Below are 23,619 nucleotides of genomic sequence, written 5' to 3'. Positions count from 1 at the left end.
TTTTTTAATGCTAACATGCAGTCTAGATTCCTAAATTACTTTTGATTGCTGTGTCTCTTTGGTCTTTTTTAGTTTAGAACATTGGTCAACAAACTATGACCCATGGGCCAAATCCGGCCTACTACCTGCCTTTGTAAATATGCTCCTGCTGGAACACAGCATGCTCTTTCATTTACATCAATGCTGCTTTCGTGCTACAAGAGCAGAAGTGAGTAGTTACAACAGAAACTGTATGGCCCACGAAGCCTAAAGTGTTGACTCCCCAGCCCGTTACAGAAAAAGTTTGCTGATCTCTGACCTAGAACTCTCCTCTTGCCTTTATTTTTATTTTTATTTTTATTTTTTTTAAAGATTTTATTTATTTATTTGAGAGAGAGAGAATGAGAGATAGAGAGCACGAGAGGGAGGAGGGTCAGAGGGAGAAGCAGACTCCCCGCCGAGCAGGGAGCCCGATGTGGGACTCGATCCCGGGACTCCAGGATCATGACCCGAGCTGAAGGCAGTCGCTTAACCAACTGAGCCACCCAGGCGCCCTGCCTTTATTTTTAATATAAGACTGACTGTTCAAAGAGTCCAGAACACTTGCTCACAGAAACTCCTTTTTTTAGATCGATCCGATTTATATCTATGTATTACATTTATTGAAATTTAACATACTATATATATATATTTCAAAATATAAAATACTTATGAAATGATCAGTGCTCCATGGGGCAGCGCTAAACAACTTTTTATGTGTCTCAACTGTAAACGCAATAGAAAGGCGAACAATAAATTGGAAAAAGAATTATAATTCCAAGATCTTATCTCTTTTCATCCTTTATTTTTCAGGAAGGAGAAAAAAAAGCATGTCCTGTCTGACATCTGGTAGAGAGTTTTAATTACAAATGGAAGTAAAACCCTTACTGATCAAGTCCCTATATCATTCAAATAGAGAAACCAGTAGGAAAAGCAGGGGCCTCCTTCTTTGGAAAATCATAATATATAATTTCAAATACATGCACCGAGTGTACAGAAATTGAGATATATATATACAGGACTGTGAGCACTCTGACTGTAGGGCTGGGTACCTAGCAAGCGTGCCTGATACACAGAAAGTACTCAGTAGAGGTCTACAGAGTAAATGAATGATTAGCATTCCTTTACACAGCTGGGCATGGCAGGTTTCAGGAAAATATTCACACCTATGTATTAGATTAGTATATACTTTTTTTTTTTTTTAGTGTAAGAAGCATGCACATCACACTAAGTGTTTGTCCCGTTACTTTTTTGCTAGGAGCTCATGCATGTTCACCGAAGTAGCATTCAGTTAGCTTGGAACATGGATAGCTAGACAGCGTCCAGCCTCTCCTTCCAGTGAACTGAGGCCAGACTCCAATGAATAGTACCTTCTCCCCCTACTCTTTGGACATAGTGTGTCTATCCCACTGACCACCTAAGACATTATAAGTGAAACATAAATCATAATGAAAGAAAGCAGTTCTAACTGTTTTTATCAGTTCTATAACACAGCTGAGGCTGCGCACAGTGCAATTCTTCTTTACTTCTCTAAGACATCATTTAGCCCGTAAAAAAACCCTTTGGACCTCCCTAAGCCCCAGTATATATTTTAACAATAATCTTTAGGAACAGAAGTTAATAGTCATCAACTCTGGAATAGCTCACCTGAAGAGTGAGCTGTTGGTCAGAAATAAAGCTGAAGATTTAAACAGTTTCCGGTTGGTGCTTGAGCAATGGATCTTTTTCCTGGTTTCCAGGGCAGAACATGGCCTTTGCGTGGTTGAGGAAGACATTCAGGCCTTTGCCTTTGACCACAATCCCAGTACCGTTTCCTATCAGGTATTTGTATTCCTTGTGTTTTCTGAAAACAATGTGTTAGACAGATTGAAAAAAAAAAAAAGATTTCCAACTGGAATATGTTACTATTATCTCTTACATGCCAAGTACAAAAGGGTTAATTCCATTTAATCCAATCCACAGCTTTTAAGACATTGATGTCTAATCAAAGTATAGTTATTTTCCCTTCTTCATGCAAGAAATGTGCCTGCCTACTATAATTTGCGATTACATGTTAAACACTAAGCTGACACAATTTTGTAAAGTTATGATGTCTGGTAGCATTTTTAGGATTAAAAGAAAAAACTCACAGCAAAATTATTATAGTCTTGTTTGGTATTCATTCAATGTTAGATTTTTCTCCCCTACACAGACCGTTTAAAACCAAAAAAGGGGAAATGGCCCATTTATGCAGGAATATACAACTTATTTTTGACAATATACTATACTGATTTAAGTGTTAAAAGCAGCAACTTACTTGTATACTAAAAGGGTGATCACAGTGACAAATATGGCTAAGCAGCCAACGGAGACCAGGGCACCATTTGCCATGCTTGAAGGGGAAGCTGGGTCTTAAAACAGAAGACAGTATTAGCGACATCTTCCGCCTAGAGGACATGCTACTTGTAATGCAATTAAATAAATGAGGAAGGGAGCTATCAGAAGATATATGGCTCCCTCTGGGTTTTCAGTAATCTTTTCCATTAAATAATACATAGTCTTTGGGTCAGCTTATCTTCCATTTAGAGAATGAGTTAGCATGTCTGGAACACCGCGTCAAGGGCTCAGAAGAGAGATGTCATGTCCTGGAGACACCTGCTCAGGTCTCAGCTGACCCAACAGCACCCACATGAAGAAGGGCTACATGACCCTCCTGGCCGCTCCTCTGGCCCCATCTCCCACTATCCAGCTGTGCTAAAAATCCTGGGAGTGGCCTATCCTCCCCCCTGCTCTTTCAAATCTCCATGCCCTCTGCCAGGAACATCCTTCCCCTGGCTCATTTCAAGTTTTCACCCCTTTGGGGTGCCTTCCGGACATTCACGAGGGCACCAGGTCACCACACCTGCCTGTGTCACTCCTCTACTTGCCTCTCTTCCTCTGCCTCAATCACACCGTGTCGCAAGTACTGCTTTGTACATGTTTCTCTCCTACCAGACTGTGGGAACCACAAGGCAGGGATTACATCTTCTCTGTATTCCCGGAAACCAGCAAATTAACTCGTCTCGTCACTACTGCCAAAGTGTAACTGGAATTTATCTTTTTTCTCCATCCCCTCTGCCACCACTGCAGTCCCAGCCACCAGTCTTCTCCTCCTGAGAGGACATCCTGTCTACCTGCTTCCACTCTCACCTTCCCATGATCCCTGCTTCCCTCGGTAGGCAGAACTATCTTTAAAAGCATCAATCAGATCATGCTTTAAACCTGCCGGAGGATCCCCTTATACACAGAATAAAACTCAAGCCCTACCAGTGGTCTACAACCATCTAAATGGACTGCTCATTCCTGAAAGGTTTCAGTTCAGAGAAGGCCCTTCACAGGCAGATGCTGCTGGGTGGGCAGGCCTGTCAGTGACCTCCCCAATCCTGACAGCCAACCTCTGTGCCCTCTCTCCCTCATGCTTGTCGCTCTCCATGCCTGGTTTTATTTTCTTTTATTTTCTTCACAATGTCATCTTATGTGTTGTCTCTTTCCACCCACAAAGGCAGGGAGGGATCTTCTTCATCTTGTTCCCCACTCTGTCTGGAACTGTGTATCTCATGCCTACATCTCTTTTGGGCATGGAGTAGATGCTCAATGAGTATTTGTTGAAAGAATTGCAGGTGCTTCACGAACGTTCATGGAATCAATGAATAAAAGTCATTTCTGCTGAAAGTCTATGGGTTTGCTTTTGACCAAAGATCTGTTTCTGAAATTCTGACTTTGAAACCCCAAGCCATCAAGTTACAATCCCCCCTGGATTAAAAGCTCTCTTTCTGAGCTTCCTTTATTTGGATTTTGAAAATGGCTCAGGTCCCCTAAAGGTACCACTCACTGCAAGAAGAATTAAAGGAAAGCCAATGTCTAAACATCTAATCTAGATGAGAGAACAGTGGTTTGCCAGCCCCGAAGAAGCTTCACAGAATAGGTTATGACCCTAAAAGGCTGTTCTACACCCCCCCACCCCGCCCTGGCAGCCCAAGAATAACCACAGCAGCTCCTGGAGGTGACGGCTCAGAAGACCCGCACTCACTTGGTCCAAGTGCCCCAGCCTGCCTCCTTCCTCCCCACCCTCCCAGCTCCCCACCCCGGCCTTGGAGGAAGCAGGGCACCCGTGTCTCCTTGTTTTGTTTTTAAATCTGTGCCTCAGATCTCACCAACTATAAGCCCTCATACACATAATTATATGTATGGTTACTTAAGCTTTTCTTTCAATGAGGTTAAAGCTGCCTTTTATACAGTTAATGAGTAAATCTATGTTTCAGTACATTTTTACCTTATGAGATAGGCTCCAAATCCAAAGGAGTTGTGAGTTAGTCATTAGGTTGTGCCTAACAATACTCAAATGAAGCAGCAAAACATGTGTTGTAATGTGTGCACAATTTAATCCCTCTTTCCCATTCCACCACAGAGCGTTTCTTCTGAGAGAGAAAGCAGTATCTTACAACAAGGTAGACTGAAGTGAAATTCAGCTAGGGTCACCAGGTGGAATCCTAATTTGGTGCCTGGGAAAGTTGGAAGCCAGCAGTAAATGACAATTTCTCAATGAGATTCCTTAGTCCACTAGCATTTCACCTCTCCGAGCACTAGGGCGGCAAAGAGTAGGTTTACTGGTGAACATCTGAGGACTAGGCAAGTTGGTTTGTTACTGTTTCAGTGTAATGCTTGGTAGAATTTGGGAAGGGAAAGAGAGGACACATGGCAGATTAGAAAGGAGCCAGCAATCCAGCTGGTTTCTCATTTCTCTTCCTGGTTTCATGTCTTTGCCTAGGGGGATTCTAACGACGACAGTGTACCAGTCTCCCCCTTTTTATAAGTTAATTGGAGAACACTGTTATTTTTGGATGTTAGGCTTTATCCTTTTCCCTTGACATATAAATCTCTTCGAGCACGCAGTAATCATATCCCATTATTACTGGTCCATGATCACAGCTGATTTTTTTCGTCAGAAGACTTATCTTTAGTCATTATTTCATTGGGTCTCTCTCTCATCCCTTCTCTAAGTAGATTTGCTACTGGACTTTAATGCCAGTTGTCCAATCCACATTAACAATAGTTCAATGATTTTTGCACTGAAATAAAGTTAAACATTGTTAGTGAAGCCTTGAATGGCTTTAGTATATAGGACACACACTGCTCCTGCAACATGAAATGTTCGTACAAGCATAAAAACAAAACTTACCTCTTGCAGGGACAGGGACAAGGGTGCTCGTGAGGGCCAGGCTTGTATCATCGCCCAGAGTGAGGTTCAGACAGTATGTCCCAGACCCCCTGAAGGCTCTCCTCACAGTCAGGAAGCACGAATCCCCTGTGTTCACATCGACAGGGTCGCAGACCGTGTTGTAGGTGATCTGGCAGCTAGGGTCAGAAACTACGGTACAGACCTCTGTGGGCATGCTGAGGGGACAGACGGCACCCAGGGAGGGAGATGTAAAATCAGTTTAAAAGGGACAATCATAATCATTACCTGTCCCTAAAATTGACTAGAGTTCCACTAGAACTAACTTGAATTCCACTTTACTCTTTTATTCTTGCATCTGATAGAAGAATATCAAACCATATGATGTCAAATCGTGGCATATAATTTACTCTTCAACAAGCCTGGGTATGAGCTACTGTTTCCCCTGTACCCTCAGAAAGGTGTGGCCCTGGGCGTGGAGGAGAAAGAAATTACCACCACCACTACCAACGCCCCCCCGCCCCACAAAGGCAAAGGGCTATTGGAAATTGTGCGAAGTCCAAGTCATTCCTCCACACCTGGCCTCCCTAGGATGTGTGCAGGTGTGGTCGGCTTAGGTGTGGGGCAAAGATACTGTCAAATGCCAGAGCTGGCCCACCTGGGTCCCTGCAGAGGTCTGACAGTGACAGGAACAGTGGCTGTTTAGCCAGTATTTACTACGTGCAAGACACAAAGCTGTAGGTGTGTGACATGGTCTTGTCTATTCCTCTCAGTGACCCGATGAGGAAAGTAGGATTAGCCTAGTGTAGCAGGTGACAAGCCAGCTCAGGGAGGGGAGACAGCTAGCCCAAGGTCACACAAGCAGTTAGGGGTGGAGCTGGGACTTGAATAAACGAGGTTTGACAACCATGAGGTGATATGACCACGCATTACTGCGGTAGGCCCTGTTTCCCTTGTGAGTGGACCTTCTGGAGGGAGCGACCGCGCTGATGCTGGGTCTGGTGAGGCAGGGGTGGCATCCAGGACACGCGGTCTTCTCAGTGGGCCTCATTCCTCCGTCAGGTTTTTCTCTTCTCTCTCATCGCCCTCCCCCCTCCCCAAGCTGGAGAGCTCCTTAGCTATCCCTTTGTATCAGATAAGGCCACATTTTTATACCATCTCATTCTCTTGATTAACTTATACATTTACACACATACATTTTAATTACTTAATTTACCTATTACACATAAATTTGTGAATTTATATATTAACTCATATTTAGTCTATTATATAGTTCTAACCAAACCGTTAGAAGTCAAATTACGTAATGCAAGCTTTGTAGGGGCGCCTGGGTGACTCAGTTGTTAAGTGACTGCCTTTGGCTCAGGTCATGATCCCAGGGTCCTGGGACTGAGCCCCATATTGGGCTCCTTGCTCACTGGGGAGCCTGCTTCTCCCTCTCCCTCTGCCCACCTTGCGCTTGCTCTCTCTTTCAAATAAATAAATCATTAAAAAAATTAAAAAATTAAAAAAGAAAACTTCAAAAAAAAGGAAGAAAAAGCTTTGTAAAGTTTAGAGAGACAGGATTATTGGGCATTGCTATTAATTCATGCGAGGACATGGCCATTCCACACTGGCTTCCCACCACTTGGAGGGGCCTCAGGGAGCCTAAGAGCTGGGCTCTGAGCCAGACCATAGCCTGTGAACCATGCTCTGCAGGTACCCACCATCTATGGGGGCAAGTTCTATAATCACTGTGTGCCTCAGGGGACCCATCGGTAAAATGAGGAGACTCAGGATTGGGTGAGGATTCAAGAGGAGAACAGATGCAAGATGTTAAGAACATGGTAAGTGTTCAATCAATAATTACTATTCAATTTCACCATCAGCTTAAAGGTAACGAGCATTGTTCCATCTAGCAAAGCAAGAGTGTGCTTCTGAGCACCTCCTGGGGCCCTTCCTTGTCGCGGCTGACCGATGAACCGGAATCTAAATCAACTTTGAAGGGGAAATGGCGTTAGGGCCCCTGCTCAGGTCTTGGCCTGGTCCTCTGCCTGAGATGTACTCACATCCCTTGGCAGGTCACGACAAAATCCATCAGCAAGTTGTCAGGCTGTGGTGCGGGCATCAGAACGTCTGTCATCTGGATGATGTTGACCTCCAGAATTCCGTCTAACAAAACCCCCCCCACAGAAAAACACATCAAAACACAGAAGAAACCAGACCCAACCATTCCTTAATAAATCAGAAAGCCACACCAAACGGAGACATGGCGTCCTTGCCACACCAGAATCACACCAGATGCATACGTGTCTATGCAGCACTTTCAAAGTCAAACTGAATTGCTCCTCATTCCAACCTGGCTCTTCGTTTCTGGAGCTTGTGTATGTGTTAGAAGGTTGCATTCCTTCTGGACAGGAATTTCAGAGAAAGGGAACCCCATCCCCAGGGAATATGCAGCCCTTGGGCTCAGGGGGCACTGGCTTCTCTCAGCCCCGGGGTGCACAGCTGGGGATTTAGCCCCATCTCCAGAACCGGGGTGCCTCAGCTGGGCTTCGGGCCCCATCTGTCTTCTCTGGGGTGCCTGTGGGCAGTGCCCACAATACACAGCCATCTGTGGTAGCCCTGTTCGTCCCTCTTTCTTACACACTAGACGTGGGACTTTGTGAAGTCAGCTAGAGGAAGGAAGTAGCAATTGTGGGAACTTGCTACTGGCCTTCCTTCAAGGCACATTCAGATTTCTGGAATGCACAGGGTGGGGGATCTAGGCCCAGGGCAGGCTCAGTAGTAGGTGGGCCTCACACTGGGCTCATTTCCACCAGAATGTCTAAGGAAGGCTGGGGTAGGCCAGTTGGAACCTAGAAACTGGCAGCGTCTTTGCTTGTGCCCACGTGGTATGATGTTGAACAGAGAGTAGGGCCCCCGCCCCCACCCCTCCAGAGTCGAGAGGCTGGCCCGGGGTAGATCCTAACACCCTTCCCCTGCTGCTCCTACCTACAATCGTGAGGGTGGCTCTAAAGTAACCGTATCTGTTAATGTGGCAGGTTTCATCGGGAGTCTTCCTCAGCTCCAGGGGGCTGTCACCGGCTGACGCTGGACAGTTGGGATAAAAACATTTTAGATGAGTTGCTGAGAATGTAAAAGATATACGTAATACATAATAACCCAAAATCTAAACAGGTACATGATAACCAAAAATCTAAACATCTACTTGCCCTTTAGAAAAACATCATGAGTTCTATACTATTAAGTTACTGCAGAAATTTGAACTAAATATGTAATGATTCACAGAGATGCGAGAACTAGGAGGTGTTATAATTATTAAATTATGTAAGTAAACACAATCCTGTATCTTCTTTAAACATGGGAATCAAATGAAAGGTAGAAACCAAATTAAAATGTGTGATACAACAATCCTGATGAAATCAAGCAGGCCGTGATAGATAAAATCATATTTTAGGGGCGCCTGGGTAGCTCAGTCAGTTAAGCATCTAGTTTTGGCTCAGGTCATGATCCCAGGGTCCTGGGATCAAGCCCCTTGCATGCTCATATGCATGCTCTCTCCCTCTCCCTCTCACTCACAAATAAATAAAATCTTTAAAAAACTAGACTGTTAAATAAACTAACATTAAACCCTTTACCATTTAGGAATTTCTAGACAGATCTAGATATTACAGGCATCTGCAATTTATTTTGAATTTTACACCTGGTCTCCTTATTTGTAAAGAAGACCGTTGATACTTATAGAAAAAGAAATTCTCTTACAGAAATATCAGAATGAAGCTATATGGGGTGCCTGGGTGGCTCAGTTGGTTAAGCATCTGTCTTCAGCTCAGGTCACGATCCCGGTGTCCTGGGATCGAGCCCCACATCAGGCTCCGTGCTCAGCAGGGAGCCTGCTTCTCCCTCTCCCTCTGCCTCCCTGCCTGCCTACTTGTGCTCTCTGTCAAATAAAGAAATAAAATCTTAAAAGAAAAAAGGGAAGAAGGAAGCTATCTGATTAGAGTTGTTCAATGCAGTTATATTTGTAACTGGAATTAGGATTAACCTAATCAACCATCGATAAAGAGAATGGTTAAATAAATTATATATAAATTATACATTTATACATACTATATTACTTATATACTAAGTTTATACATACTATGAAATACTATGTAGCCATTGAATAAAGTGAGTTAAATTTTATGTACTGACAAGGGAAAGAAGATGTCCATGTTTGTTAAGTGAAGAAAAGCAAATTATAGAACCATATATACAGCATAAGCCCATTTACTTAAAAATCAAAACAACAACACCTATATATACTTACACAGTTTGTAAAGGCATAGAAAAAGATCGGGAAAGAAACGCTCCCAACTATTAACAAGGTTTAACTCTTGGGAGGAGAATGTGAATAGGACTTTTACTTTTATTCTAGGGTTCTCTACTGTTTGAATTTTTATTAAGGAACATGCATTAATTTTGTAATTGAAAACATTTCAAAAAAGAATGAATCAACATCAGTAATAACTTACAGTGTCCTGATTTAGACATGCCCAATTTAATGAGTTCTCATTTTGTTAATAACAGACTATTATAACAATTTATTATTTATAACAGGTTTTGGTAAAAACAAGAATTGCAACAAGTCTGGACATGGTGCTGGAGTTATTTCCTCTGGGCTTGGTGATGGCGCCCTCTTGTGACCAGTGGGAGGATGTCCGTCTATTACCGTCCCCTTCCCGTCGCCGTCGTCCGGGTGCGGAGTACTCACGGCAGAGTGGGGTAGGGTGGGGCAACAGATGGAAGCTAACACTTTCCAAAGTAGACTCTTAAGAACTTCTTAAATGGCCTCATATACTATTAGTATAGAGTGGAATTTAATTTATTATGCCTTACATCCAGAACAATCTTAATGTCTAGAGTCTTTCCAGCTTGCTTGCCGAGAAATATTCTCAAGGTACATTCTTTCTTGGGCCATCTGGAAACTACTTTCAAGTATGGTTGTGTTTTCGCAGGACACTAGGTGGATGTGGGCAGAGCAGGGAGGAGAATGGAAGTGGGGAGAAATGTGGGAGGGGGGAGAAAGAAAGTGGGGATGGCCTGCATGCTTATAAAGGGCCAAGGTGTGTTCTCACATGAGGAAAAAATGGGGAACAGAAATGTGATGGGGCAGACAGGGAAAGCATCTGTACACATAACGAGGACCAGTACAAATTAGGAAGATCAAAGAGCTGCACTCAAGTCACGAAATTCTACTTGCAAAGTGACTTTAAACGTACTCTCCTTTCTTCCATATTCTAACAGCTTAAAATGGTGATAAAGTGGCTAAAGAACGACATACAGAATGGGATCACAGCAGACTCTCCACACAATCCTTTAAACTAGGGATCTAATTATGTAACCTATATTATTAGGGTTTTTTTCAAAGATTTAATTTATTTATTTGAGAGAGAGAGAATGAGAGACAGAGAGCACATGAGGGAGGAAGGGTCAGAGGGAGAAGCTGACTTCCTTCTGATCAAGGAGCCCGATGCAGGACTTGATCCCGGGACCCCAGGATCATGACCCGAGTCAAAGGCAGCCGCTGAACCAACTGACCCACCCAGGCGCCCCCCCCTTTTTTAGCTGTTAAGGAACCCCCCTCAAAGATCACCTGGAAAACACTTACATAAAGGAGACGTGGGTGTTGGAGGTTTGGGTGCAGGCGAAGGACAAGGTCCAGGTACTGCAGCTTGTACAGTGAGGTTAAGGCTGAAGGTTCCGTTGAGCACGTATGTGTGATTCAAAGTTGGGTTGTTGGAAACAAACAGACCAGTATTATCCCCGAAGTTCCACTTGTAGTAAATGGCCGACTCATTGAGGAAGTGACTAGGGTCGTGAATCAGGACATTGAACATAATGGGGAGGTCCCTGAGGAAGGTCTCATCAGATAAATTTCGATCATTCTTCTGATACATAGTCACAAATACAGGAACGTGATCTAAAAGATATACCCCAAAATAGAAACAACACACGATTGCTTGATTTTAAGTAGATGACTTCAGTAATGCTTTTAGGTTCAAAACTTAAAACAAGAGATAATTCAGCATCATTTCCCCTTTTCCTACACAAGTTTTCCAGGGTTTTTCCAAGTTATTCTGGAAACATAGATGGAGTACAATATAATTAAATATATAAGCGAGGGAAGGAACCCATACGAATCGTTAACCCAGCCCAGAACACTTGGCTCTAGCTCTTTCTTAACCCACTAACATCACCGGAGCAAAGTGCCTCACCATCAGTTAACTTCGAGTTCACGCCACTCACCTGTTACCACGTACACGTCTTTCACTTTTGCGATGGGGACATATGCATGTCGGTGTCTTCTATAAACAATTACTTCCATGAGTTGAGGGCCAAGTGTCACATTGGCTGTGTTTATAGAAACTCTTGCTGAACCCCGTCCTAATTTCTGCAAATACTGACCTTTGAGAGGATGGAAATTTTTAGTTATTGGCCACATTATGTGATCATTATAGGAAGTTGTTGTTTCTTTATGACTAGTGACTTCTCCTTAGAGAACATTCTGGAAAAGGAAAAACAGGATGGGGAGGTGGTCCTGGCCGCTTCAGGAAGGAAGATGGTGCTCATTTTATGTAAAACCCTATAACACAAAGCCACAGTTACAGAAATATAATTTGGTTAGTTGGTTAAAACGAAAAGAGCAGTTTAGTGGGACAATACTGTTAGTCCTCAGTTTACAAATTAAAAATGTTTATAAGAGGTCTGGCACTTGAAATACATGTGTTTCCCAGAGAAGACCCATTCAGTGCAATGGTGAGGTGTCTAAAGGAGTTAAAAAAAATTTATCCAAAGATCTACCTTATTGTTGTAACAGTATTACCATTTCAGTTATATCACTAAGCCGTTTTTTTCTTTTCTTTTTTTTTTAGGGGACTAGAATCCATTTTCTAATAGAATTTGTATATAAAAAAACAGTAAGTGATGAAAAAGAAGTAGGGTATGGTAGGCATAAAAAGAAATGTAGTGGTTCTATAAACACATTTTTAGGACATTCTTGACTCACTCTTTCTCTTTCTCCAGCCCTAACCAAAATCTGACTGCCACTGGCTGTAGCTAGTAAAAATGATTCCTAACCTTCAGGGCCCAAGGATTTTTCTAATCCTATTGAGGCGCCCAGCACAGATGTGCAATTGAAACAACACGGATGGTGACACAGATACTTGCGGAGATGTTTAAAGACCATGTTTATTACAAGATCAAAGGTATCAGAAAATTATACTAATCTTCTCAGGGATATGTGGTTTGGAATCCCCTTTACCTCGAAATGCAGAGGCAGTTCTGTTGGAGGTTGTAGGGGAAAGAGGTGTCTCTCGGGGTTAGTTATACGGGAGGAAAATGTTAGTCCTGGCATTGAGAGACCACATAAGCAACTGTTAGTTGAAGGAGAATATCAGTTAACTCTGAGACTTCAGAATATGGAAATTCAAAACAGTCTTGTTAGAAAAACAGCAATTTCTGGGCTAAAAGCTGATTTTAATAGATACCTTAACTAAAAAGAGGGCTAAAGAGAGATCGGAGTGCTAGTGAGCATACACAACTCCATGCAAATGGTCAGGTCAAAGAAATCATGACATTTGGGGACCTGACTGACGGGGCCGTGAAGGCATGTTTTGAAACAAAGTCAGCCTTCAACCTCGACATAACTAGACGGGCATACTATCTGGTATCTATTTTGTACTTTGTTAAACTGATGTCTATTGTTAATGTTTGTTGTTTTGATTTATTAGCGAGTTAATGGGACAAAGAAGCTCTAATTTATGAAAAAAGACAAAACATTTAGAAGTTTGGAGCCTGCATGGTTGGTAGCAATTTTCAAACATTCAGAGCCAGATGGCATCTGGTGACATATTTAAGAACTTAGCAGCTTTGCTAATCATAATGTAAAGTTGCTCCTTCTAAAAATAACCACTTCAGGGACAACTGGGTGGCTCAGTCGTTGAGCGTCTGCCTTCGGCTCAGGTCATGATCCCAGAGTCCTGGGATCGAGCCCCGCATCGGGCTCCCTGCTCGGTGGGGAGCCTGCTTCTCCCTCTGCCACTCCCCCTGCTTGTGTTCCCTCTCTCGCTGTGTCTCTCTCTGTCAAATAAGTAAAATCTTTAAAAAAAAAAAAAATAACCACTTCACCAATAATAAAACAAAAGTGGGTACCATTTGTGGTTAAAAAAAAAAGAGGCTTTGTTAAAGGAGAATAGTGGTTAGATTATGTTATTTCTACACAATGGAATATTATGCAGTCATTAAAATAATGTGCATAAAGAATTTTAATGCTATAGTCAAGTGCTCATGATAGTTAACAAAAATGTGTATACATTCTAATCTTAATCAGGGAATACTAGCAAAAAAAATACCATCGTGTTAACAGTGATAATCTCGTGTTAATTATGGGTGACTTATTTTTCATTTGTACTTTTCTGCATTTTCTAAATTTCCTTCAAAGAGCATAAGTTTCTTCAACAAATCTTTTGCCAATAAAAAATTAAAGAAAAAATCAAATACCCATCTATGTGCCACTCAAATATTCCTATTTTTCATATTACTGTTTTAGACAAAAAGAAATTGAACAGTTTTCTTTTAAAAATGAAAACTGAATTATTTTTTTTCCCCTTCTTCTAATTCTTTGGTGTTCTGAAGATTTGTCAAGGCTAAACAAGATTTTCTTTTTAACTCTCACCCTCCGCCCCAGCTAAGGAAATTTCACAGAGTAACTGTTGTTAAACTTTTAGTGTTAGCATTCTTGATTATAGAATAAGAAAAGTGAAAAAAGTTAAAGTTTTAAGGGCAGGTAAAGAAGAAGCTAAGGAGGTTTCGTAAAAAGTCCAACCAAGCGTGTGAAAGACGTAGACAAAATCACATCTCTTCCATCCAGGGTGGTGAGGGAAAGGCTTTCCGTCAGGGTACACGTGGTGATGGTGTTGGTTGGGGCCATTTCCCCAGCCATCTTCCTCGGTCCAGCTGTAAACATACAGGTCAGGAGATGGGCCAGTATCTAAACAGAGAAAGAAACAAACCAGGCTTGTCATCTGGGCTCAGAATGCCCAACGCTCATCTTTGAATTAAACATCTTTTCGTATTTTTCATAAATACGAATATAGTTGGGCAATTAAAACACTAATTTTGAGAATTCATCCAGTGGTGTATATTTATGACCTGTCCATTTTCTGCCTATAGGTTACATTTCAGTAAAAGTTTCTTTATATAAAGCAATTATTCAGAAAGGTCCAATCTAGAGATACCACAATATATTTATTTTTAATATTGGATCTCCACATCACAACTGTATTCAAACCAAACTGAGGGATGCTTTATCTTTTTACATTGATACCTGCTATCTGTAGCCTTTTTTATTTATTTATTTTTTTTACCCTGAGTCATTTGGCATCAAATGACTCTCAACTCCTAAGGATTTTGGCATATATCTCCTACAAATAAGGACATTAACCTACATAACCACAATATCATTACCACTCTTCCTATAGTCTAATCAAGGGTCACATACTATATTTGGCTATTTTGTCTCTTCAAACGATTCAGAAAAAACCAGATAGATAGAAGTAACTATGGCAAAATGTTAAAATTGTTGAGTCTAGGTAGGAGGTTTTGGTGTATCAGTGTATACCCTGATTTCAACTTTTTTGTACGTATGACATTTTTTCTTTTTAAATAGTCTTTACACCCAATGTGGGGCTCGAACTCATGACCCCAAGATCAAGAGTTACACGCTCTCCCAACTGACCCAGCCAGGCGCCCCAACATATTTCATTGTAAACAAGTCATGACCAATATCTTTTCATCTAGAACGGTTCCCTCACCCTCTTGGTTTTTTAATGTCACTGACATTTTTGAAGAATCTTTTTATTTATCAATGTATTAGAGCCATTTTTATTTTTTATTCTTAAATTGTCCCAAATAGCCAGGGGGAGTCCCTTCAAGCTGGCTTCTGTGTCCTTGTGATGTGTCCCTGTTAGTCCTTGAGTATTTACTTACTTGGACACAATAAGATGTGCCAGACTCACCTGGTACTTTCCCTGCCCTAGACTTGATAAATCAATAAGGAATGAACACATTGACAGTTTAACAGAAGTTCTAAGTCATAAAATCAGATCATAAATGCATTTAACAGTCTTGTCACTGAAGAATCTCAGTAATTAGCTCCAAGTTTTTGAGAATGTGCAGTTCTCAAGATAATTTCTCTTGACTCATTTGTGTTCCTTTGTGCTCTTTAACATGTACAAAGAGCTTACCCGCTTTAAGGGCAAAGCAAAACCACAACATACACATCTAAGTATTTGCACCAGCTACACATTTGCTTAAGCAATACTTGGAAGCAGAAATTGATCTGATCAGCAAATATCTGTCAGATTGGCTCTTCTTTGAGTATCCAAAAGAATTCCAAGTAATCAAACCAAAATCTGAGAATCAACATGGTGTTCTCTGGCTAATCAACTAGACCCTAAGAAAAAGGTGAGCATGACAATGTAGCTCTTGAAGAAGGTTCCAAGTAGCAGAAAGCCACCAGTTTGCTCAAGTGGGTTTGGCTAATGTTGATATAGGAACTGGATGGAGCAACACCTCCCTGTCATCCAATTTGAGGAGGGGGTGACATGGGGTGATGGCATCTTGCATTTACATAAGTACCTGTGAGCCTTTAGGTTTATGAGATGGGTCTCCAGTAGTTAGGAGAACTAGCCTGTTCCTGTGGCATGAATAACATTCCTTACCATTTCTGCAGTTCTTCTCATAGACTATGTTGTCACTGACATCTTCCTCTTGGCATCTGGGGAATACCAGGTCTACTACAAACGTGATAGTTGAGCCCACAAGTGCTGGTGAATCACTGGTCAGAATCGCCTGCACATGGCCTCCTAGCACACAGAAAGTGCAGTTTAATGATCAAGCATCTTTTTCCTTTCATTGATAAATTAATCTACCAATAAGGACCACAGCATCCCAATGCCTTTTTTTTTTTTTAAGTAAACACTATGCCCAGCGTGGGGCTTGAACTCATGACCTAGAGATCAAGAGTTGCGTGCTCTACCGACTGAGCCAGCCAGATGCCCTCCCATCTTTATGCCTCTTAACAATAAATTATTTTCTGGATTCCTAACTTTTGCTTTCAGAGTACAACATTCTAGAAGGAAAAAAAAAGTGAGACCAATTAAAGAAATCTCTGACCATAGAAAGAACATTTACTTAAAATAAAAAAAAAAATCTGCTCAACTGGATTGAAGAAACAAGTTCTAAGGTTTGTATTTTTAAACTCAAAACTGATGACCAAAGGACTCATTATTTCATGCAAATGGAAAGATATTCACTTTCTGGTAAACCACACTTTTGAGGTGGTCAAAACAGCTCTAGTGTCTCAGATCTTCTGAGAGACCATTCCCATAAATAGGTTTGAGGCTAAATCTGTTTGCTCTCCAAAATCTTCCAAGAACTACAAACTTGTCAATTTCTAAGTGGACTAAAGTTGTGTGTGTGTGTGTGTGTGTGTAACTTAGAAAGTGACAATGTTGAGATAAAGATTGCCAAACCTAAGTGCCTCCCACTTGGTAACTAGAGTACTGTCACTCACAGAAGCAACATAAGCCATGTGATCTCCAAGTCTACAATCTATGAGACTAAGACAAATAGGAAATGACAGTTGTTTGGCTTGAATATTTGATTTACCTTTCCAGGAGTTTTTCCACCTTGGGTCTTCCTTCTTCCACACTGGATACAGTTTTTCATTCCATTCATTTTCATCTGAAGACCAACCAGCCAGTTGGTTGTGCTCCCTCATATAATCAGAAGTTCTTTCATTGCTCAGCACATCATGAAATCCTATATCAATATTTGAAAAACAAATTGTCTACTCCTTTTCTCATTTGGTACTTATTTAACAGTAGTTAAAGCAACTTCTTGTTTCATAAGTTTGGAAAGTCATACTTAATATTTCCAATAAGTCAAATAGGTTTTTATTTTAATGTCTACTGGAAATAGCTTAAATACAACTATTCAAACCCTTTTTGTGTACTTTAAATGAGTCAAGGAGGGGCACCTGGGTGGCGCATGCAGTTAAGCATCTGACTCCTGCTTTCTGCTCAGGTCCTGATCTCAGAGTCATGAGATCGAGCCCCATGTTGGGCTCTGTGCTCAGTGCAGAGTCTGCCTGAGACTATCTCTCCCTTTCCCTCTGCCTCCCCCTCTCCCATGCTTGCTCTAAAATAAATAAGTAAATCTTTTTAAAAAAATATTTTATTTAGGGGCACCTGGGTGGCTCAGTCGTTAAGCGTCTGCCTTTGGCTCAGGTCATGATCCCAGGGTCCTGGGATCAAGCCCCGCATGGGGCTCCCCGCTCAGCGGGAAGCCCGCTTCTCCGTCTCCCACTCCCCCTGCTTGTGTTCCCTCTCTCGCTCTTTCTCTGTCAAATGAATAAATATTTATTTGACAGAGAGAGAGACAGAGAGAGAACAAGCAGGGGGAGCAGCAGGCAGAGGGAGAAGCAAACTCCCCACCGGAGCAGGGAGCCTTGCCTGAAAGAAAATTTGCCAATTTCTTCTTTCAGTTCTGTTCAGTTTTCACTTAATGTATTTTGAAGCTCTGTTTAGAATTGCTGAGACTTCTTCATGAATTGATCCTCTTACCATTAGGAATTGACTTATCTCTGGTAATATTCCTTGTCCTGAAGAATACTTTGATAGTAATGCTTAGTGGTTAACTGGTACATCTTTTTCCATCCTACTATTTTAAATGGATATATATTTTTATATTTGAAGTGGGTTTCTTGTAGACAGTATATTGGTTTTTTTTTTTAATGTAGTCAAAAAGATGTGAATCTTCATTTGGAGTGTTTAGGTAATTTATGTTTACTGTATTTATTAATATTGTGGGATTTAAGTCTACCATCTTGTTATTTTTCTATTTGTCCCATCTGTTCTTTATTCCTTTTTCTTCTTTTCCTGTACTTTTTGGGGTTATTCTTGGAGTCCATTTTATCTCCACTTCTGGCTTATTAGCTGTATCTTTTATGTTTTGTGCAGTTGCTCCAGGGTTTATAAATTTTTCTTTTGAGATTCTAATCTCAAGTTGATGTCTTTTTACCTTGCCTGACAACTCCAATGGTCACGTGGTCTCTTTCTTTGAGGATTGTAGCAGACTGGTTGGCTGCCATTTCCAGGCTGCACCCCTACTCTTTTTTTCCCCTTATTGCAGAGCTTCTACTATAACAGTTCAAAATTCCAAAGACTCACTTTCCTAGATTTCCTTACAGTATGGGCAGGAGCAGATGATTAGAACCTGGCCAATCAGAACTGAGAGGAAGTCTTTTGAGGGCTTCTGGGAAGTTTTCCTCCCTTTATATATATATATATATATATATAAAACAAACTCCATTTTTGTTCACATCAGAATTGATTTTGGGGATAGTAATGTAGTGATGTGATGCTCAGAGCTGGGATAGCCATACTTAGCCATGAGGGCATAAATCTGAAGAAGCAAGCCAACACACCAAGGATGTCAGAGTGGAAGGATGCAAAGAAAGAATTCTCGATGTTGTCAAGTTCTTGGTCTAGCCTTGCTCGCCTCTGGACTGGTTAAGGTAAAAAGTGTCTTGCTCAACCTATCTGAGTATTCTGCTACAGTCAAAAAGTCAATTGTCTATAACTCACAGCCAGCTCCTAATCATACATTATCATAAACTGTCCTCTCATCAATTCATATGGTCTTGTGTCATCTGGACCCATAGAGCCAGAAATACTGTCTTCTCTTAAATACTGGAAGAGGACTTCCACAAGGTTTGGTATTTGGCAGGTGCTCAGCGAAGACATTTTGAGTGGATACCACTAACATCTATCTTCTATTTCTCCTTTTTGGTAGAAGGAGGCAAAAGCCTGTTGTTTCCTTCTTATAAGGGAGACAGATGGAATGGGGAAGAATATTGAAATGAATACTGAACAATCTAGATGTCCTACAATGGGTGAATGTTACAAAAATGGGTGAATGTTTCTAGTCTTGATTTTGTTACTAAACAGGCTGTGTTGCCCGCAGACCATGTCTTCTCTGGGCCTCCAAATCAGACAAAAACCAAATGTCTTATGATTCTGTGGAACTGTTTTTATTTGGAAACAGACACTAAGTGAGGGCAGGAAACGTAGGCTTATCAATAAATGTTTATAACTGGATATTCATTTGAATTGAGCACAGAGTGGTAGAATATTCAATTTGGAAAAAACATTAGTTCAAATCACTTCATTTTACATATGAAGAAATTTAGGCCTACAGAAGCGACAGAATTTACTCAGGGTCACTTTTAATGGAGTGGAAATGAAGATTCACATCTTTTGATTCCCAGGACTGATTTTTTCCACTGTCCTGAAGAGTCTTTCTCTTCCACAGATCCTGAGAGAAAGTGAGTGGTTCCAGAAACAAAACACAGGTTTCTCCTCTGATTTTAAATGTCAGAAGTCAAGGAAAAATACAAACTTAAAAGAGTGACAAGGAACAGATACAGGGGTCCATGGAACAGAATGGATAATGTAGAAATAGACCCACACAAATATGCCTTACTGATTTTTGACAGAGATGCAAAAACAACCCAATGGAGTTTCAAAAGATAGCCTTTTCAACAAATGGTGCTATCAGAAAGTAAAAAGCATAGGAGAAATTTTTAGGCTCTAGGCTAGGCCAGAATTCTTTGACTTGACACCCAAGACATGATCCATAAAAGGAAAAAATGATAAATTAGACCTCATTAAAATGAAAAACATTTGTTCTGTGAAATAACATGTGAAGAAGATGAAAAGGCAAATTACAAACTGGGAGAGAATATTTGCAAACCACATTTCCAGTAAAGGACTGCTATCTAGAATATAGAAAGAATTTTCAATACTCAACATTAAAAAACAATCCAACTAAAAAAAATGATAAAAGACCTGAACATTACACTGAAGAGGATATACAGACAGCAAAGAGACACATGAAATGATGTCCAGTATCATTAACCAGTAGGGAAATGCACATTAAAACCACAGTGGGATATCACTTACACCTATCAGAATGACTAAATAAAAAACAGTGATGCATCGAATGTAGGCGAGAATATGAAGACGCTGGATCACTCATACATTTATGGTGGGAACGAAAAATGGTACAGCTACTCTGGAAAACAGTTTGGCAGTTTCTTGTAAAACATGCTGCATGAGATGCCTGGGTGGTTCAGTCAGTTAAGTGTTTTTCTTCAGCTCAGGTCACGATCCCAGGGTGCTGGGGTTGAGTCCCACATCGGGCTCCCTGCTTGGAGGGGAGTCTTTTCCCTCTGCCTGCCCTGCCTGCCGCTCCCCCGCTGCTTGTGCTCTCTGACAAATAAATATTTTTAAAAAACCTAAACATGCAATTAACATACAACTAAAATATTGTACTCTTGGATATTTGTCCCAAAGAAATGGAAACTTATGGTTACCCAAAACCCTGTACATGAATGTTCATAGCAACTTTATTCATAGTAGGGCAAACTGAAACACTCCAGATGTCTTACAATGGGTGAATGTTTAAACAAACTGTGGTATATCTGTACTGTGGAATACTACCTAATGATAAAAAAGAACTATTGATACATGCAACACTTAAATTATGAGTAAAAAAAGCCAAGGCCCCTAAATTACATACTGTAAGGATTCTATTTATAACATTCTTGAAGTCACAAAATTATAAAAATGGAGGATGGATTAGTAGTTGCCAGGGCAGAAGGTGGGGTGGGAAGGGGAAGTTGGTTTGGCTATAAAAGGGTATGAAGGACCCTTGTGGGGGTGGAACTGTTTGGTATTTTGACTGTATCGGTGTCAATATCCTGGCTGTGATATTGTGCAATAATTCTACAAGACGTTACCATTGGGAGAAACTGGGAAAGGTATACAGGGGAATCTTGCATTATTTCTCAAAACTGCATGTGAATCTATGACTTCAAAAACTTGAGTTAAAAAAGAGAAAAGACACCCAAGAGTAAGCGGGTTTTAAAAGAAAAAAAGAGGCGTATGGGGGGCTGTTAGAAGTGAAGGGAAATGGAGTCACACCCAGCACTGCTGTGGCTTTTCTCTCTCCATTCTAGAATCTCTGCTCCATCCACCAGCAAAGGATTAGGGGTGGGGGGGGGTGGCCAGGTTGTTTGTTAACTACTTTGTCAACACCCGCTCTTGTCTTTTTCACCAGGGCTATGATTGGAAAGTGGCAAGGAATCCCTTGGTGTTTGATATGGTGGTAAATTCTACCCATTCTTATTTTTTCTGGATAGAATATTTAGTCTAGGGCAAGGTGAAGACAGGAATGGTGGGTTTTGTTACGTTTTGCCTAATAGGTTGGGACTCCTCTCAAACTGACAGCCAACATTTAACCTCAGGCTAATCTGTTTCACTGAGCAAATTAGTACTGCTGGAAAGGCGGCTAGAATTAGGCACGGGCTCTCCACTGTCACTTCTCTGTCCCTCCATCTCCCAGGACTGCAGGGAATCTGTCCTGGGACCTACCCTGAGGTAAGACCATTGCTACCTTGTAGGACTCCCACCCCAAGCACCATCTGTTAGCTGATCTCACAAGCACCCCATTGCCCAGATTATCAAATGAGGAAATGAAAGCTCAAGGGCACTAAGTCGCTTGTGGCCCAGCCCTCCAGCTGGCAGGGAACCCAAGTCTGTCCAACTGCAGGAAGGACAGTGGTTGGTTTGGGCTTTCTTCCTCTTAATTGCTGCGTGGCCTGGGGCAAGTCACTTGCCTTGTCTGTGGCTGCCTTCCTCATCTGGGAAACATGACCATCCTTCCAGCACTGTTCTGAGGCCAACAGGTCCCAGCCCTGGCCCCCTGCTGAAATCCCTGCGTCTGGGCCCCCTCATCAGGTCCAGTCACAGGAGACGGAAGGACAGGGGTCTCCGGGGACCAGCATGGCCCAAGCATCAGGGCCCAGCAGGTGAAAAGCAAGACCTGGGTTCTTGGTTTCCATACCTGTTGAATGGTGGGAGGACCATCTGCCCCACAAAGGCGGTTGTGGGGGTTACCGAGGGATGTAAGTGCAGGAGCTGGTATAGTGACTGTACGCGGTGGCCACAAGGTAGATGCTGGCCCCTTCTCTACACCTATCCACCTCCCGCCCCTGCCCCCGACCATGGAGTTGTCTGGTAAAATCAGGACCCTCAAACTTTTCATCCAGTGAGTGTCCCTCCTCGGTTGGAGGTGGAGTGGACCTTCCGGGTGATATATAATTCACTTCTTTCTCCCACCACTGCCATCCATCCCCTGGACAGGGTACATGGGCCGAAACCCTGCTTTGCATTAGAGGAGGATTTTTTTGTTTGTTTTTCAAGTAGGCTCTACACCGAGCATGGAGCTCAACATGGGGCTTGAACTAATGACCCCGAGTTCAAGATCTCAGCTGAGATCAAGAGTCGGACGCTTAACCCACTGAGCCACCCGGGTGCCCCATAAGAGGGGCTTTTTAAACAAGGAGGTTCCAAACTGACCTCCAAAGAGTCTGCTTTCATCAATTGGGCATCAGTTGTTAGGAAGTCCCCAACCTCGAATGTGGGACTAGAATAGAGACCCCGGGCTTTGGCTCTTCTCTCAGTAACCTCACCCCAGAGGCAGCAAGCTCCCGCAGGCCTGTGAAAACTTCCCAACAGCTTCTGGGCTGGGATGATGATCAGTGAACTGGTCTCTAGCTCTTCTTGGGCCCTGCTTTACGGGAGCTCTGTTTACTACCGGAATCCAGACGAAGTGTAGCAGGTGGCATTGCTTTGTTCTCAGGCCGGGGACCGTTCCCCTCACACGTGCACCCTCCCCGTGTCTGGGGAGAGAAAAGGGGGTGATCGCAATGGGAAAAAAAAACCCTAAGAGAGGGGCTGCCTGGTTACTACTTTCCGAGAGCCTGAAGCCAAGAACGGAACGGGAGGCATTCTGCTGTAGTTCCAACATTCCCAAAGGTTTCAAGAAATGAGTGAACACGAAACCTTCCAGAGGATCTTCATGAAGTCAGCCTTCTGGCGTGGACAACAATACTTCAGACAACCCATCACTTTAGCTGACAAAGAACAGGTTAAAACCGACTTGTGTACTCACGTTTGGCGGCATCAAGCGGCAATCTTGCAGCCAGAAGCAGAAATCCCAGGAAATAGTAGAGACATTCCATGCTGAATTCTCCTAGACCCAGGCAATCAAGGTTTAACTTTAACTCCTCTGGCTCCCCCCGCTTAGAGCAACAGTGCTCTTCTGGCTCGGCCCTGCCCCACTCCTTCTTTTAATTAAATACAGGGTGCCTGGGGCAGATCATGTGATGGTATTAAGCAGTCTTGCCTGATCTGGTCTCTGGAGTTCAAGCTCTAACAACTCATGTGCTTCTGACTCACTCACTCTAAGCATCT

General features: G+C 42.1%; 1 protein-coding gene across 2 annotated transcripts; it reads right to left on the bottom strand.

Moving 5' to 3' along the window:
- Positions 1-803: 803 nt before the first annotated feature.
- Positions 804-23,393, bottom strand: GPNMB (glycoprotein nmb). 2 transcript variants are annotated; one of them, XM_088018483.1, is made up of 11 exons: positions 23,318-23,393; positions 16,907-17,059; positions 15,958-16,101; positions 14,061-14,225; positions 11,483-11,641; positions 10,839-11,156; positions 8,186-8,278; positions 7,261-7,363; positions 5,216-5,430; positions 2,315-2,408; positions 804-1,861 (listed from the first exon to the last, which is right to left on the bottom strand). In XM_088018483.1, the coding sequence occupies exons 1-11, from the start codon at positions 23,385-23,387 to the stop codon at positions 1,705-1,707; spliced, it is 1,671 nt and encodes a 556-aa protein (XP_087874609.1). In that variant the 5' UTR covers positions 23,388-23,393; the 3' UTR covers positions 804-1,704. The 2 variants fall into 2 exon arrangements, with proteins under 2 accessions (XP_087874609.1, XP_087874608.1); XM_088018482.1 differs by having other exon boundaries at positions 8,186-8,284; positions 10,845-11,156.
- Positions 23,394-23,619: the final 226 nt, after the last annotated feature.

The sequence above is a fragment of the Eumetopias jubatus genome, unplaced genomic scaffold (assembly GCF_037043125.1).
Source record: "Eumetopias jubatus isolate StellerSeaLion01/CBP00866 unplaced genomic scaffold, mEumJub1_p1.0 scaffold_14, whole genome shotgun sequence".
Classification (NCBI taxonomy): Eukaryota; Metazoa; Chordata; class Mammalia; order Carnivora; family Otariidae; genus Eumetopias; species Eumetopias jubatus.
Note: the sequence above shows the minus strand (reverse complement) of the source record. Positions and strands in the feature narration are given on the sequence as shown.